This window comes from Limulus polyphemus, unplaced genomic scaffold, assembly GCF_000517525.1.
Source record: "Limulus polyphemus unplaced genomic scaffold, Limulus_polyphemus-2.1.2 Scaffold79, whole genome shotgun sequence".
NCBI classification, from domain to species: Eukaryota; Metazoa; Arthropoda; class Merostomata; order Xiphosura; family Limulidae; genus Limulus; species Limulus polyphemus.
This window is the reverse complement of record NW_013665689.1, coordinates 952896-971343: the sequence shown is the minus strand read 5'-3', so window position 1 is coordinate 971343 and position 18448 is coordinate 952896. Positions and strand designations below refer to the sequence as shown.

Genomic DNA, 18448 nt, shown 5'->3' with positions numbered 1-18448 from the left:
AAGACTTTATCGCCTTTTTTTCATTTACATGTACAGTTTTTCTTACCAAACAGATTAAAAACAGTTTCAAGATTCTCAATCTGTCGCCGACATATTTGTGGGCAATCATTCACGTGCTCTCAAATAACTAATTTTGTATCGTTTGTCAACTATAAAGGACGTTTTCTGCTAACTAACCCTAACCATGCATTTTCTTTTAGCTGCACATACGTTTTTTGTTATTTTTTGTGTGAACTACTGAAGTTTCCTCCGTCATTTACTTTTGATATCCAATGCTAACTACAAAGTAACCTTCTTACAGTTATTCATGTGTTTCTGTTAAGTACTCTTGTTTTATTTTGTTGGTTTTTCAGTCTACTACTTGTGTTTTGTTCGTAAATAATGATGCAATTCTCTGTCACACGGTCGAGTGCAACCAAGTCTGTGGGGTTGAAGTACTGTGGCTCGCGTCCCGTTACCGCCAAAGGAAACAGCAAATCGCACTCTGCATTTTGGGACTGAAGGTGCGTTAAAAAAGTGGCGGCTATATCTGATTTTTCGTTCTAACAAAAGTATCCCACGAGTTGGCGATGGGTGTTGTTGGCTAGCTGTCTTTCTTCTAGTCTGTCACTTCAGCGTTGTAGTTTCTGTCAATTAATCGTGTGCTATCTGTCAGCTATTGGTGTAGTCCCTGTTAATCTGCTGGTGTTTTGTATTCTTTCAACAACTGATGTGCTAAAGTGAAATGTCAGATATCAACTGTCAGCTATTGGTGTAGTCCTTTTTAATCTGCTGGTGTTTTGTATTCTTTCAACAACTGATGTGCTCAAGTGAATTGTCAGATATCAACTGTCAGCTATTGGTGTAGTCCCTGTTAATCTGCTGGTGTTTTGTATTCTTTCAACAACTGATGTGCTCAAGTGAATTGTCAGATATCAACTACTGCTGTGTTTTCTATAAGGAGCTTATAAGATCTCTGTTATCTATCAATTTGTTGTACGGTAGCTACTGTTGTGTTCTTTGTCAACTACTGTTAACAACTGATGCGTTCTCTATCAACTACTGTTAACAATTGATGTGTTCTCTGTCAACGCTGGAGCTATTCTCTGTCAACTATTTATGCATTTTCTATGTAAAAGTATTTTTTCTGTCAATTACTGCTGTATTATTTGGAACTACTGATGTTTTCTGACAAATGAGTGGTGCTATTTGTGAGCCAATATTTCACTTGTACCAACACTGCTGCTTTTTCTGTAATACACTGTGTTGCTTTTCATCAGCTGTTTGTGTATTCTGTTAATATATTTGTGTTATTAGGTTTCTAATTTACGATTCATTCTCTGGCATTTACAAAAGCATTTGAAGAAATTATTTAACGTTTTCTTGCCATCTACTAACGTCTCTTTATAATACATACTAATATATTTTCTTTCAACTAATTGTCCCCCCCCCCCGGTGTAACAGCGGGAAGTTTATGAGCTTAAATTGCTAAAATCCGGGGTTCGAGTTCGATTTTCCGTGGTGGACACAACAGGTAGCCAAATGTGGCTATGCTCTAAAACAAAGTCAACTAATTATATATCTGTTTGTTTGTTTTTTAATTTTGCGAAAAGCTACACGAGGGCTATCTGCGCTAGCCGTCCCTAATTTAATAATGCAAGTCTAGAGGGAAGGCAGCTAGTCATCACCACCCACCGCCAACTCTTGGGCTACTCTTTTATCAACGAATAGTGGGATTGACCGTCACATTATAACGCCCCCACGGCTGAAAGGGCGAGCATGTTTGGTGTGACGGGGATTCGAACCATCGACCCGCAGATTGCGAGTCGACCTCCATATCCACCTGGCCATGCCGGGCCAATTATATCGCTCATCCATTGTTGTAATGCTTAATTAATTAATGCTGTTTGCTCTGCCGAATGGCTAGCTATTAAAGTATTTTTGTTAATAACCATGAATGTGTTATTTGTAAATTACATTTCCGCTCTTTATTAACTACTACTGTGTTTCTATTAATTTCTAATTCTTTTTTTACATCTTGGTGTATATCTGTCAAATACTTGAGCTTCCTTTTGCATCTAGTAATTATTATGTTGCTATAAAGTACTTATACAGTTTTTTTTTATTAAGTACTGATTTACAGTCTAAAAAGTGCTGGTATTTCTAACCTTTCTTCTTTTTTTCGGATAACTGTAGTCCCGAAGATTGCTGGCTGAGTCCTATTACAGTTTCCACGTCTCTTCTGTCAATGATCATAGAGAACGTAGCTGTACAATTTAGCCGCATTTGTTCGTTGCGAAAATGACTTTCTTTAACTGTAAAACGTAGTCCTAACACAGCAGTTTTATATCCATCCTCATAATCAGCGATTGGATAGAAAAGTAGCTGGTCAGACATGATCTGGAAATAAGAAGCATGAAAATTCCTCCTACGAGAGCTGCTCAAAGCAATAAAAGTAACGAAAAAAGACAGCTAACTTTTTCGTAACTTCTATAGATCGATGGGAAGGGATTTCTAGGTAAAGTTGTATTGTCTAGTCGTTTAGGGAAGAGCAGTAACCTTTGTGTCATCATTCCACTGAAACATTAAATTTGTTGAAAATTTTGGAATTTTTCTGTTGCTTTGGGAGACAAAAAAGGAGGAAAATAAGACAGCATACATTAAACTTAAAAGTTGTACACTCTTATTGACATATTTTTAACACCTTAGACTTAAGGCGTTCATTACCTAATGGTTTGTCTTACGGTTTCGGGAACAAGTGACTGATTTATGTTTCATACTAAATTGATAAATGAAAAATTTCTCTTCTCTTCAAAAGCATTTCTAAAAAAAAATGCCTTGAAAATCCTTAAAATTGATAATGAGTAATTAGTTTTAAATTTACCAAAATCTCACTTAACCAAATTCAAGAAAAGAACAGTGAATATTTTGACTGCTTACAACTAACGTAAAACCATATCAACTATGAAACTTATGATTATGTTCGTAACGTTATACAATTTAAAGGGGGAAGTTATGGTTGATAAATACTTTAAAGTGTGATAATCATTAGTTCGTTTTAGTGCCAAGTTCTGTTATTTATGAAACTATATGAACGATCAGCCTTATGCAATTTATATGAAGCAGAAGCAAAAATGTTCTTTTTAGATATTGTGTTCAAACCTATAGGTGATACAAATATCTCCTACCTCTTCTCCGTTTACGTACCACCTCAGGACAGGAGGACTAGAAAATGTTGACGAAGAACAGTTGACGTCAATTTTATCACCAAACTCGTAAGTTGACTTTAAGCCAGATATGTGTATCTCTCCTTTCGCTAAGAAACAGAAGATTCAAATTATGATCGCGATAAAAATTAACTTATGTTTTAGATAATTGTTTTCAAGTAAAAATTCCACGTCAGTACCTGCATTATACAGTGTATTTCAGTTTTGTAGAATGATTAAAATGAAAGACATGCAGAAGACAATTCGTTACTATTGTAGTAATTATATCTAATTATTAAATAATTTTTCGTTTTGTTTGAATATGCTACAAACAAAAGAGAAGAGAGTTTGGGTATAAATAGTTTTTATTAGAATGACAAAAAACATGAAGTTTTTCAAAAATTTCTGATTCATATTAGTTGACGTTATCACTAGAAAAAAACAACAACAACACAAAACACAACATAAATATTTGTAATCTGGTTTATAATCATAAACAAGAGACTTACGTTCTCAACCATAATATATTTCTTTCACGAAAGCGTGCTGTTTTTGTTTGTTTTGAATTTCGCGCAAAGCTACACGAGGGCTATCTGCACTAGCCGTCCCTAATTTAGCAGTGTAAGACTAGAGGGAAGGCAGCTAGTTATCACCACCAATCACCAACTCTTGGGCTACTCTTTTACCAACGAATACTGGGATTGGCCGTCATAATATAATGTCCCCACATGTTTGGTGGGACGGGGATTCGAACCAGCGACACTTAGATTGCGAGTTGAGCGCCCTAACCACCTGGCCATGCAGGGCCGCGAAAGCGTGCTATGCTTTATTTCTTACATGATTGTTTTTATCAGGATAATTTCACATTTTTTCAACATTTATATTAGAATTTAACATTTTAACAATTCGTAATTCTGTTAGATTATTAATTAAGCCAGAAATTAATTATAATATATATATATATATATATGTGTATACATAGACAAAGTTCTCCAATGAGAGTCGACAATTAAGCAATATCTAATGTGTATATTATGAAATACAAATTCGACAGTCCAAAGCTACTTGTTTGTCATTATCTATGATTGATATCTATGAATCTCTCCTTCGTTGCTTCGATATAATTACTAAATTATATCCATGCTTTACGATGACGAACATTTACCTGAAAACCTTTGAAAGTATAAATTGAAACAAAACTTTGTTTTAGACATGCTTTGATTCAGAAGGGCCGAAAATGCAGAAGTGTGAAAATGTTAAACTGGATGAACGGTGTACCTCCAACGCAATTTGTGTCTTACCTCCGCCAGTACCTCTTAAAACCTGGGCTCAATTACATAATGACGCACATTATCACTTGTATTGGATATTTGTATTGTGGCTGCAATTTTATTTGTTTATTTTTGATTGTTTATGAATTTACATTTAATTATATTACATATTATTATACAAAGTATATATTCAATAAAAAAAATAAATGAAAATATTCAATAATTCCCTTAAGAGAACTTGTTCCAAGTGCTTGTTACAGTCTTTAAATGTGTTTAATTTAAAATGATTAGAATGGTCATTCAATAATTCCTTTAAGAGAACTTGTTCCAAGTGCTTGCTACAGTCTTTAAATGTGTTTAACTTAAAATGATTAGAATGGTCATTCAATAATTCCTTTAAAAGAACTTGTTCCAAGTGCTTGCTACAGTCTTTAAATGTGTTTAACTTAAAAGGATTAGAATGGTCAAATTTTGTAAAATATCTTGAGATGTATATTAAGAAAGAGTTAATGTAGAATGTCTTATTGAGGCTAGAGGCTTACAGATAGTTAACGAGTAATCAATACATTAATTACTCATTTAATCGCTTAGTTAAATGATGTGAGATATTGAATTTGTTTTTAACAAAATAAACGTCGGTTTTGCTAATTGTGAAATTTTAAGAATCCAGCCAGCAATACAAACCATTAGAATACAAGAGAAAGAAGAGGGATTATTCTGACGACACGTGCTCGAAGTAAGATTGAAAATTTGATGGAAATATTGAAATAGTGGAAAGATGATCGAGAAAAAAAAAAGCAACAGAAAATTAAAAGATCAAGAAAGAAAGAGACATAAAGTTAAAAGAAGATGAGAAAGAAAAGGAAGAACGAGATGAGATTAATAAAATAATTACAAATATAAATATAAATTAAGGAGGATTACAACAGAAAAACAAGTATAAAAATATATTAACAAAGTAAAAATTAAAATAGAAAATGATACCTATGAAGTAAAAAAACACCAAGTTCGAAGTAGTCATAGGAAATATATAAAAGGATAATAACTATAGGATAAAATAGAAACTGTGCGGATGAAGACAGCCAAATCTCTCTTTGAATATGCTTAAAAATAGTTACTGGCACTGTTGTGCCACCTGTAACTGCAGGGCCTTCCTGGATTGCACTTCCTACAGCACAACTTTTTCAAGTTATGAGGTATAGTAAGTCAGTTCACCAATATTACCGAATCAAAATGCAACAGACTATGATGTAAGTACATCATGGTAGTTATATTAGGCACTATTTAAATATTTTTCTAAGTGAATGTATAGAATAGCAAATGTCAAGCTATTAACCTTGCTTCTCATTTAATCTTGTGTAAATTAGTGAGCACATTTTAAGTGTCAAGTGTACACGTGCATCACAGATTTCAAAATTTAAATGCAAACAATAATTTTTGCTATTTAAACAATTATTTTTTTTAAATATTTTAGAAATGAAATTTTCTTATTTGGTATCCTTATTTAGCATACTACACAAACATAAATTTTAACAAGTTGTGTCTTGCCTGTAAACAATACACATTTTTTTTTTTTTTAGAATTTTTCTGCTCATTCCAAACCATGCAGTTTATTTGCTAAGAAAACACCATCCTTCTAGAAAATAATTAGCCTGCCTTGTTTTTGTGAGTTTCCATTTCTTAGATTTTATTGTTATAGCCTTTTCCCCATCCTTTTATGTCAGAGCATGTGGTTTGAACAATCACTAATAAAGCACAAACTTGGAAATAGCTCCAGGGGAAGTTAAAATACCATTAGTTAGAGCCGATTATAAACTTCTTGTGTCAATGTAGAGTAAATAAAGCGATGAGAACATTAATATTTGGTTTTGTGAGAATGTGATTCCACAGAGCTCCTCAGAAATGAACTAAATAACCTAATGGGAAGTTCAGAAGATTAGGTGAAAACTACGATCCAGAAATGTTTTTAGTTTCTTTAGGCTTTCTTTTCATTCCTGAAAATGTTTTATGTTATATGATATCTCTTTGAAGTCTAAATAAAGTTTATTCTATGACAAGACACCAGACAATCTTATTTAGGTTTAATGTTTGTTTGAAGTTAAGCACGAAGCTACACAATGGGCTATCTGTGCTCTGCCCACCACGGGTATCGAAACCCGGTTTCTAGTTTTGTAAGTCCGCAGACATACCACTGTGCTACTGGGGGCTAGGTTTAGTGAGTATGTTATGTGATGACAAAATATTCCGATGAGCTAAAAGAAATATGCTAAAAATACCAATCAACTTGAAACTAACTAGATGTATAAAATAAATCTTTCTGATGAACAACAAAAAAAGTAATAATTTCATGACAAAAGAAAGTTTTCAAAACAAATTTGAAGGATATATACACATATATTTTATGTTTAAACTAGATGCTACTTAGTAAATCTGTACAAAGTTCTTGAGGTTTAAACATCTGAGCGTACATGCACTCCGCTAGAATGTGAACCCTGGAAAAATGCATCTGAGGAAACAAAGGTTTTAAATATATTCTTTTTATTTTCTAAAGGTCTATTATTCTTCATTTCTCAGCATGAAAGAAATGTTGATTGCAATATTCATATTCAGCTGTGAAATCCTAAAAAAAAAAATCATTTTCTGAACAGAAAATTTACAGAAGCACTTTTTTACTAGGACTTTTAAATTTCACATTTAATAGGAACTACGGTTATAAGATAAACCTACTTTTCCTTCTGAATTAATATTGTCCATTTGTTTGTCCCTTTGTATATTTTTTATTATACTATTCACATTTTGTTTAGGTTATCAAGCAATTTTATTTCAAATACTTCTCATATTAGTTTTTTAATATTTTGCTGTAATTTTTGTAATTATTTCGCGTGTAACTTACTGATTACAGCTCAAAAATATTGTTATTTCGCATTCTATTTTTTTTTCTATTTTTAAATCTGATCTTACGTCTCACGGTTCAGTTTTAAACTTGTTTGCATAAGTTAAATAGTTTATTTGAAAGAGCCTTATTAAGAGAAGCGTTGGGAATTTAAAAAAAAATATATATGCTTTTAATTTGTTTAATATTCTAAGATTTTTGAAATGTTTTATTCTCTTTTATGCCTTTCATTATAAAATAAATTCCAAATTATATTAGCTAGTAGTTAGAAATTCTCTATTCTACGTTAATAAGAACATATAAAAAAAGGTTTGGAAATTTAGTAAAAGGATTAAAAAGCCAGTGAACCTTCAATACAAACTAATACAGAATAACATAACATAGCATACAGTCAGATCTTCTGCATAGCCCTGTCGATAAGCGTAAGCAACAACAGATAGAAAATGTATTTTATCGTTGACCATACCTAAGCCAAGAAAATATTTCTTGCTTCCTTTGTTTTAATAATATAATTATAGAGAACAACAGACCCAAAAATACGTCAACACAGTGTAGAATTTTTCAAGTTTCGTTGCTTGAAAGTAGCATTTTAAATATAGTCTTAATTGTTCTTTCCCTTATCGAACGCCTTGTCTGACAGTAAAGTTATGCCCCCTCCTCCCTTCCGTAGCTCAGCGGTAACTCTGATGACTTGTAACGCTAAAAAATTGGGTTTTATTACCTGCGATTGACACAATCAATATTCCGGTTTTAAAGGTTTACCTGAAGAGTTAAGGTAAGGAAGACAGGTATGAATATAGAAGCAAGACCAAAGACACCAAATAGTGGCATTCAGTTGATAACCAATTTAAACGACTTCATCAGGTGACTCACTGAGCGAACGTTATTTTTCTCTACTTTCTAGCAACAATTAAGCTCTGAAAGGTAGCACAGAAGTAACATACCTGGTGATTGTATAAATATAACATATGATCACTCAAATAAAGAAAATGTAATTCATTAATATATTTGTTGGGAAGCAGAGCAACTTTATAGTATTATGTTATTTTTGTGTAATACATGTAGTAACTAGGAGAGTAACAAGGTCAAATTTAGTTTTCCCTCTGTTTATCTGCCTCCTTACTCACCTACCTTTCCTTTAGTTTCCTCTCAAAACTCAGTCTTCCTTGATCGTCGTTATCAAACGTTCAACCTAAAAATGATCTGCATTGTTGAAGTAATGCAACTTTTGCTGTTATTTACAAACTAGTTATTTGTAGTGGACCATAACAAACGCCTTAGCTCGTGGTTCAACAGTTATTTCTCTAACAATGAGAATTACGAATGCAGTTTTGGCGAGGGGAAAAATATAACTGGGCATGTTCTCTATTACTCCGAACAAGCTTAAAAATATGCGACAATACAAACAATCTCTTCTATACATATAGCTTGTAATGGTGTTCTTCACAGATTTTAATAAATATAAATAGGATAGCAAAGCTACTCGATGAAAACCTTTATAATTTGTGAATTGTATACATTTTTCTCTCTTTAATTTTGAATCCCAAGTATAAAATAAAATCAATATTAATCAAAAGTATATAGTTGTTTTAAGAATTTCGTGCTTTCCCATTAGCATATTATCATTGATTAGATGACTTACCTGGATAGAGGTTAATTGACTTCACTCCCTTAAGGAAAACTTCCTCCACACTCCTCGAGTACTCCTGAATAATCATTGAAGTACAACGTATACGGGTGGGACTGTGCCATCTGAGAGTTGGTTTAACAACGAAGTTAAGGGCTAGCCTGGATAAAAACAGGCTTCCTTTTTTCAAAGGAGGGATAATCTTTTGATAAGACTTTTGTACCTGGAATAATTAGAAAACTTAGGTAAAGTATTGACTTCAAGTTTTCTTGAGCCATTCAAATTCTACTATAGTCCAATTATGGACAGTTTAGGATTTGCTCTCGACAAAACTTCTCGAAACTCTAATAATAAGTACTTGAAAATCAAAATTCATCATTGTCTTGAAGAAATAAATACTTTTAAAGTCTGAATTGATCCAGCATAATCACTTTGGTTTCAATTATATAATAATTGGGTTCGTTTAAACTCAATAAAAGGATCTTAACATTTTCAATTATTCTGGGAACAAACACAAACTTTCAGTCCCTCTCTTACAATAGCTTAGTCGACATTAGATTAAAGGGATCCGAAACAATGTCTTTACAATAATACCAGCTGATTATTTTACAGTGAAGATCTAATTGCTTACAAATAAAGATTATCGTAAATATTGCGCCTAGCTATAGTTCCCTTAGTGTCCGCACACTGAACGTAAACAGAATTCAGGAAACTAAGCCTACAACATAAAACAAAGGAACTAAAAATAATTAATATTGTTGTCTATGCTGGACTCGCAACATCGCCTCAATTTTTTTTTTAATTGACATTTTCATCCTGAATGTCACTTTATGCGGCAGATAGACTAAACAGTTGCGTCACAGTTCCTCTAAGGTAGAGGCATACCCACTTCTATCAGATAGAGGGAAACAAGTCAGCAGCACCCGAGGCTTTATTTAAGGGTATTGTGTATCATATTTATTACAAGTAAGGAAACCACTTTTCAAAAATTGGAAGTAAATATAGGGATGGCTAATATCAATCCTTCAAAAGCAACTCAAACAAGAGAGGTGGGATGGCATTTGCATCACTCCTACATAACAGCAGAGTCTGATTGAATAGTTATATATATATATTGATAAATATTAATTGTTGCTTGTGCCATTATGTAGGATTGATGCAAATGCCATCCCACCTCTCTTGTTTGAGTTGTTTTTGAAGGATTAATATTAGCCATCCTTACACTTACTTCAAATTTTTGAAAAGCTGTTTCTTTACTTGTTTGCTTGTTTTTTAATGCAGTGTTTCAATAAACATAGTAAAGTTGTGTTTATAAACAAGTTCTAAATACAATGAAGTTCCAACTGTAATATTTATTGTTTATCTATTATTGGCTGGTAATTCCTATTTCTTCCCGTACTTAAGCTTTTTAAAGGAATACCACATTTCTGCTAAAAAACTAGCACTAAAATTATGTTTTTTTAAAGTTGTTACTAGTTATTAACAACACTTTTAAAATCAGATACTCCGTTTGAAACTATGCCACCTCAGTGAAATTGGTTGACACCACTGTTCTGGTTTTTGAGTTATCATGTAATAAAATAGAAGCAGAAGAAAGAAGAACAAGAAATTCAAACTTTTTGCTATGATATTTACAGATATTCCCAGAACTTGTGACTCAATCATTACATATATATTGTTATAAAAGGAAACACTGTATAGTATTGTAAAGCTATGATGGCCTATTGAGGAGATATTTAAAATACCATTTCGATGAATAATCCGAGCCATCTATACCTCCTGCCTGATGACATCCCCACAGATGAAAGTGTGAAATGTATTCAAGGGCATATTATTCCCCGATCCTTTGACTTTCCGATCAATCAATTGGCATGCTAAATACCGAGATTCATCCAATCCGTTATAATCCTACAATTTATTTATTCCAAATTCCATAGCATGCTATTTAATTACCATAATGTATGTGATTTCAACCAGGTAAAAACCGTGAATCTTCACAACTTTTAGACTAGGTATTCCCCAATGATTTGCATGCTCGGAATGTGAATTTGAAGATTCGGGGTTCGCTTCCCGTTGTTGCAAAAACGTGCCCCGCGCTTTGGGACCTCGAGTGCATTATAACAGTGATCACGAAATTCCACTATTCTGCAAGATAAGGATAACCCATGGATGCGATGGTTGGTGCTGTTGACTAACTGCCTTTTCCCAGATCTATCAGTTCAAAATTAGGGACAGGGGTGTGAAGATAGTCCTTATTTAGCTTTGCATAAAAACATCCTTTCGAATTTGTTTTAATTCATATTTTTATAGAGTTGATATAGGCTCACAGTATTAACTTATGCTAAACAGATTTTTCACTGGATATATCAAATAAATACCTGAACTGAGAGTACTTGAACTTAAAAAACACGAGGTAAATAGCAGAAGTTTGCATCTGTTTTCAGACTGAAAAAGGATTTTGAAATCCCCTATCTTACACGAAAATCCCCTTAAAACATTTTATACAGGAACATCTAATTTTAAGATCTTATCTGGGTTCAGATATGGTTTAATGGTTGTATTTTGTCTTTTAGGTATACGTGGCTATGAATATGTTCTGCATGACCGAGCTTTGCAATTTCAGATTTCAATTATAACAAAGCCATAAAACTGGAATTGTGGTCTTAAAAGATTGTTTAAACAATCTGAATTAAATATGATAAAAAGTATACAGGAAACAACTTACGTTATACTTGTATATATAACAAAATTTTAAGCCTTTCCCTTTATCCAAACTTTATTATTTCATACGAAGATTCAGGAAGCAGAAAAAAACAACAAACAACTTGTAATTTATCCGGTTAGACATTTGAAGATTTGAAATGTACTAAGAGGATTTTAGATCAGAATGAAACTGGGCATGTGAAATGAGGAATTATTAAGTAATAAACCTAATAAATTTCAAATTAAGAAGATATATATGAATTTATTATAAAGTAAGATTGAATGAGTTTTCCATCAAAATAAGGATGGGGTGACTCTTTTACTAAGATAAAGTTAACTTTTAAGCTACCGGATCGAATCATTTCGGAATTAGACTTGATTTGAAATAAGATTATATGAAACGTGTGATTGTTATATGGAATAAAACATAATATTTTTAATGTAGAAAGAAAACCTTGAGAAGATATTATAGTATTATTTAGAAAATGATAAATACAGAGATTTGATTGTAATGGTTGTAATAGGATTATCTTAATATGGTAATCAGGATAAGAAAATATCTGTTGCGGATGTGGATTCTTACATAAATTACATAAAAGAGAAGTATAAAATATATGGTTTTCCTTTTAGAAGTTTTTTACTGAGAATGAAATAAATCTTATTTTGACTCAACATAAGTTGGCAAATTTTATGTGATACTAAAACAGCATAAGAGTAAATATCGGATAATTCTTAGGGAGAAAAAATCAGAATATAATAATGGCTGGAGACGGCTGGAATGGGTAATGAAGAAAAACTTTAATATAAGTTTAACATAACAGCAAATGTACAACGTTTCGACAAGGTTTTGTCATCATCAGGTAAATCAGAATATATTTGGTTGCCAAACTTTATGAATATGTAAAGCCGCCCTATTGCTAGAGGCAAAATAAAATTACCGAACAGCTGAGAAATTGATTGGAAGATGTTTTGAAACCTTTTATTTCGAAAGAAAGTGTAGATTATTTTCAAATATAATAAAGATTTTGCAGCAAATCAATTGCTTAAAAAAGTGTAACTAAGTCATCTCTTAGCGCCATTTTATGTTGTAGTTTTTTATCCGAGTATTACACGAGATTTTGGACTGAAAGCAAATGAGTTTTATCCTGATAATTATATGGATCATATAACAAAAATAAATTTAATGAGAGGTTTAAGTTAATAGATCTATACCTGATTTTATCTAAGTGTTTTCTTGTGTATTTAAACAGGAAAAGTTGCCCCAAATGTGTTTAACAACTATTGGCACTAAGGTTGCACCAAATTTGTTTAACAGCTATTCGCACGAAAGTTTCACTAACCTATACAGCACCAGTGATAGATTTTCTTGAAAATAAAATGTTTGATCTTCAAATAACTATATCCTGCCTTTTACTGCGATCCATTTAGCTCCGAATCAGCTTTCTGAGATTGTTTGCTATGCAACGAACTTCTCTTCTCTAATCTACTGTAGATGCTTTCTTTGTATTTAATTATATTGTACTGAAAGTGATCACTTATAAATAAGCCTCTCAACTGATTGTCACGCTACTTTGCAAATGTGAGAATTTTACGATGTTTTTCAGAAAAATGGTGTCTCTAATGATATAATGTGAGAAATGATTTGAAACCTTTATTATGTTGAGGGTTTTTATCTCCGATTAAACTGAGAGGAACTGTTAGACATGTTCGTGAGGGTGGGCGAATTTCCTTACTTTTGTCCTCTCGAGTGGTTGTGCTCCTGTTAATACCATCTTTTCATTCGAGCACTTATCATTGTTTTGTTCATAAAAAAATCACTTCTTTTATCTTTACAACAGACGAAGAATTATGTTGTATCTTTGTGTACAGGAGATTTCGTTAGAGCTACTGGTCGGATAAAAAGGTTTGCGAAATTTAATAACATATGTTAGACAATACAGTTTCTTGACAAGTTGGACTATATAAAACCAAGCTTAGTTCATCACTGACTGTATGATATTAAATAATATTTAACGATATGAACTTGTTTTTTTTTGAAAAGTCTAAAATCCTACTTCACTACATCTTCAACAAAACTCCTCTTGGACATGCTAGATATGAAACATTAATGTTAACGCACCTTTAAAATGTAAAGACTGAATTAAGAATAATATGATAAAACGCATCCTTGGGCTATCGTGATTTTCATCACACTTATTAGGGCTAATGAACCACCTTGCTTCGACAGCTTAATCAGTTTTCAATTCAGCAATGTCTATTTTATTTCTTACAAAAAATACAAATGAAATTTGTTATAGGTCCAGCTTAACTTATTAGTTTTGATATTGTCCTAAATTTCATTGGGACATTATCTTGTTGCTATTAAATAATAGACAATATGTTGTTGTTGTTTTTTTGTTGACATAATGGTAATCTTATTAGTAGTAAAGAGCTTTCTTAGTATGTAGGCTAACTCGTCTTATACAACAATATATCTTATAACTGAGAAAATATTTGAGTTTTTTTAGTAGAGGAGTTATATTAACACAAGTTCTACAAATTGTATCTACTAATACAATTTAAGATTCTGATACAAAGAAATGTCATAAATATATGTATTTTACTTCGTTCTGTGTATTATTTAGATTTTTTAGTTCAGAAACTATTATAGCTAATACTTTGGTGTAAACCCAAAGAAGATAACATTGTATTCTCGGAGAAACCAACATTTATTAATCCTAGGAATAAATTACCATTAGCGCCAAGTTTAGCGTTATTTGGTTGTTTATTTCTATAATTAATACGTCTAATTATATTCCAGCAAAAGTTGAATAGGGTTTATTATTTACAAACAAAGTTATACTTTTGTACAGCCAGTGCACGCAAGCAATTGTACGAGATGTATCGCGAGAGCAATGGTATTCAAACATAATGTTAAAGGCAATAGTCAAACGCAGATGTGGAAAAATATACTTGGAAAGAGGAATAAATTAGTCACAGTATTTTCGTTGGACTGTGTACGGATTCATTAATTTACTAACAGATAAATATTCTCGAAATACATTTATAAATTCTTTGTGGAACAATGTGTGCTTGGATTGGTGACGACCAGATGTAAATTATACAATATGTCAACAAACGCATACATATACAACATAGACTAGAAGCTTAAGTGCGGCCAAAGCACTGTAGTCTTCATGTAGCTGTTGAAAGCATAACAGTTGTTTTCGAATATCTCTAATGAAATGATTTCACAGAAATGTATAAACGTATACGAAAAACACATGACTTTTAAATAAGTTCAGAGTAATATACCCTAAAATGTAGGAATATAATTACTTTAAGGCATGGAAAAAATATTTGTTTATAAATTTTATTAAAGTAATTTGTGCGGTGATTACAGTCAGATTATATATGGAATTTTCACAAGTTGTATGTACGTTATCCGGCTCTTAGACTACAGGGAAGGAATCTAACTGGCAACTCTTGGGTTATTCTAATCAAGTAGCGGAATTTTATCGCTAGTCTTATAACACACACCCATCTATATGTGTGTATGTGTATAGATGTAACTTTTATATGTTTCTTTCTACCTGGTCTAGTGGTTATGGGGCTTGAGTTGCAATCTGTGGGTCGCAGTATTGAAACGGGGGATGGTGGAAGGGAGGCGTTACTATGTGATGGTGAATCCCACTTTTCTTCGGTAAAGAGTAGCCAAAGAGTCTACAATTGAGGATGTTGAGTAGCTGCTTTCCATCTAGTGTATCAGTTCAAAATTAGGGCAGCTAGCGGAGATAGCCTTAAGAGCAGTTTTTCATAAAATTCGATAAAATATTTTTTGCCACGAAGCCTTGGGACAATAGTGCCGTACACTTACTACTAAGCCACATACGGCCCGTTTCTCGAAGATACAGTAAATCTGGATACGGTAAAGTATAATTGGGATGTAAGATCATAACACCTATCGATCAACGGTTTATGCTTCACCAATTTAGGTTTTATACAACATAAAACTTGATGTTTCATAAATTACTGATATAAAACAGCTGAAATACTATTCTTCGCTTCTTACTTGATTGTTTGTTTTGTTTTAGCGCAAGGCCACACAATGGATTTATTCGTGATCTGTCCTTCACAGATAATTGATTCCCGGTTTTTAACTTTGTACGTCCGTATATTTACGGCTGACCCACTGACAGACTACTTTGTACTAATAGTCAGTATGGGATCAGTAAATAAAAATAATATTAAGATTATTGTCAGTGATATTATGATGTAATATCGTACGTGGCTGCTTCACAAGCTTAGGTATTATGCAAGGTAAAAAAATGTTTAGTTTTGCAAGAATTTGCGCTCTTTTCTGCTCAATTGTTCAATTAAAATAAATTGGCTCAGATTATTGGACCATACGAAATACACATTTTACGTTTTGTTTTAAAAAAAAAGTGCTGCAAATCATCAGTTCTTAAGAGTAAATTGATTTAGTGGCATTGAACTAATAAGTTAATATATTGTATTTTATTCTGTAATCAGATTATGTACAGAGAGTTAATAACATGTTCGAATAATAATGGGCGCATGCTCATGCATTGAAGTATTGCCACAGGTAATCTTTAACTTCAAAATATTTGAGTTACGGTGAAATCCCCAGGGTTCGACAATACAATACAGCTACGGATAAGTAGCCCAAAGATATATTCATATATCGAGTTGTATCGAAACTCAAATTTCAACGTTGTAAACGTGGGATCTGCCGCTGAACCACTGTGGGGAAGTTCACAGAAATTTGTTTGTTCTAAGTTAAGCACAAAGCTACACAATGGGCTATATGTGATCTGCCCACCACAGGATATCGAAACCCGGATTCTAGCGTTGTAAGTCCGCAGACATACCGCTATGCTACTTGGGGGGGAATTCTTCACAGAAGTAGAAAAACTTTTAAGTAGAGTATTGAGGATAGTTACGGTCTTAGAAACTAATCAATTCAAGAGCAATTTCCTCAAATTTCCCCAACCCTACAATGAAGACTGTGGTTATGAATGATAAATCTCCAACGCGAAGAAGTCATTGTGATAAACCGAATACATCTCCTGAAACCGATAAACATAAATATGAAGTTGAGAAAGAATCAAAAACCAATGTTCATAATATTTTGTCGAAATCTTAAAACCAAGGTTGATTTCTTGAGGAAAATAGTCAAAGACAATGGAATCGCGTTAATCCAGTTAGACCACATAATCGTGAAACTCGTCACTACAGCAGCTTCAAGGGGATTTTGTGCCTTTGGTTTGATTACACTTGCTCTTTGAAACGAACGTCCACATAGAGTGGAAAAATTTTGAAGATCTGTTATCGACCTCCACCCCATCCCTCGTACCCTTCAAATTAGTTTGGTGTCGAGTAATAGTGCGTAATTATCGCCATCCGACCAATATGAAAGAAGTAGTTTGAAGGATAGCACAGGACCTTATGGAACCTAAAACAGTGTTATGACAAAATATAATTAACCTTCTGTATAAAATTTGGAATAAGAAAGAGTAAAGTGTAGAAATGTGTGAATTTGTAATGCAGAATGCCTAAGTGTAAAAAAGAATCTCCCTTTATTAATTCTTGGCCCGGCATGGCCAGGTGATTAGGGCGCTTGACTCGCAATCTGAAGGTTGCGGGTTCGAATCCCCGTCCCTCCAACATGCTCGAAATTACAAGGTGACGGTCAATCCCACTATTGTAAAAAGTAACCCAAAAGTTGGCGGTGATGACTCGAAGTTCAAAATAAACCAAATATTAATGCTTGGCTTCAGTTATAGTATCCCCACACTGTAAAATATTAGGTTTTAAGTCACTTAACCAAAAGTAGGTAACTATAAAACAAGGCCTTAACATCATATAATATTTGATGAGTTCAAATGAAACACGTAATGCTAATCTCAACTAGTTTACAAATAATTAGCAGTGAAAATGTGATAAAACAAAATTCTTCACATTGATTTTAATAAACAGTATTTTATAATATCTAGAATGATTATCTGGTATTATTAGCGGGAGTGCAAAAACATTTCGGAACATATGTTAATGTAAGCGTATTATGCAATTGACATTCATTGTATCACAATAATTATTATTATACTTATCTACATAAAGACGACTTTGTGTTTCAAGTCCTTAATAAATTTAAATGCATTTATCGTGTTTTCGTCTATTTCATAAACAAAATTTTTTTACTGGAACAAAATATAACCAAACAAAACATGTAAGTCAAACTTGCTAGCTAATTTTGTCTAATGTTTTTCATAACGATCGGAGATTTGTATTCATAGATAAGTTAGGCTAGTAGACGCTTTGAGTTATTCACACGAAACTTATGAACGGATTTATCGTACACTTTTCTGAGACATAGAGTATAATCATTTTATTTAGTATGTAATGCAATAAATAAGAAAAATTAAAAATAAACTATTGCACTATTCATAAACACATAAACTTCCTTCTTAGATTCACTTGTTAAAAATAATGATGAAAAAATTGAATATGAAGTTTCCCACAAGAAAGACATTTACAGGACTATATTTTAACTTTTATTCCCTTATTTTTAAAGAAAAACCTGTTTATCGAGCATACAAGTCAACTAGTAAATACGAGTTTTTTTTCACAAAGAGATAGAAAATATTAATGAATTCCATCAAATATCCTAAGGTTATTTTAGAATGTTTAAACAAAAGGTTCCTCCCAACAATGTCAAAATGAGAAATAACGATTATTTGTTTTTACCAGATATTGGAAAGCAGACGAT

General features: G+C 32.5%; 1 protein-coding gene across 2 annotated transcripts in view; it reads right to left on the bottom strand.

The window, feature by feature from the left end:
- Positions 1 to 18448, bottom strand: part of LOC106467340 (synaptogenesis protein syg-2-like) — a 110515-nt gene that overhangs the window by 3689 nt on the left and 88378 nt on the right. Inside the window, exons 5-7 of one of the 2 annotated variants that reach the window (XM_022396196.1) lie at positions 8992 to 9199; positions 3168 to 3295; positions 2148 to 2379 (exon numbers count right to left, since the gene is read on the bottom strand). In XM_022396196.1, the coding sequence (XP_022251904.1) occupies positions 2148 to 2379; positions 3168 to 3295; positions 8992 to 9199 (568 nt within the window). The remainder of the gene's footprint in view (positions 1 to 2147; positions 2380 to 3167; positions 3296 to 8991; positions 9200 to 18448) is intronic. The other variant, XM_022396203.1, reaches the window with a different exon arrangement.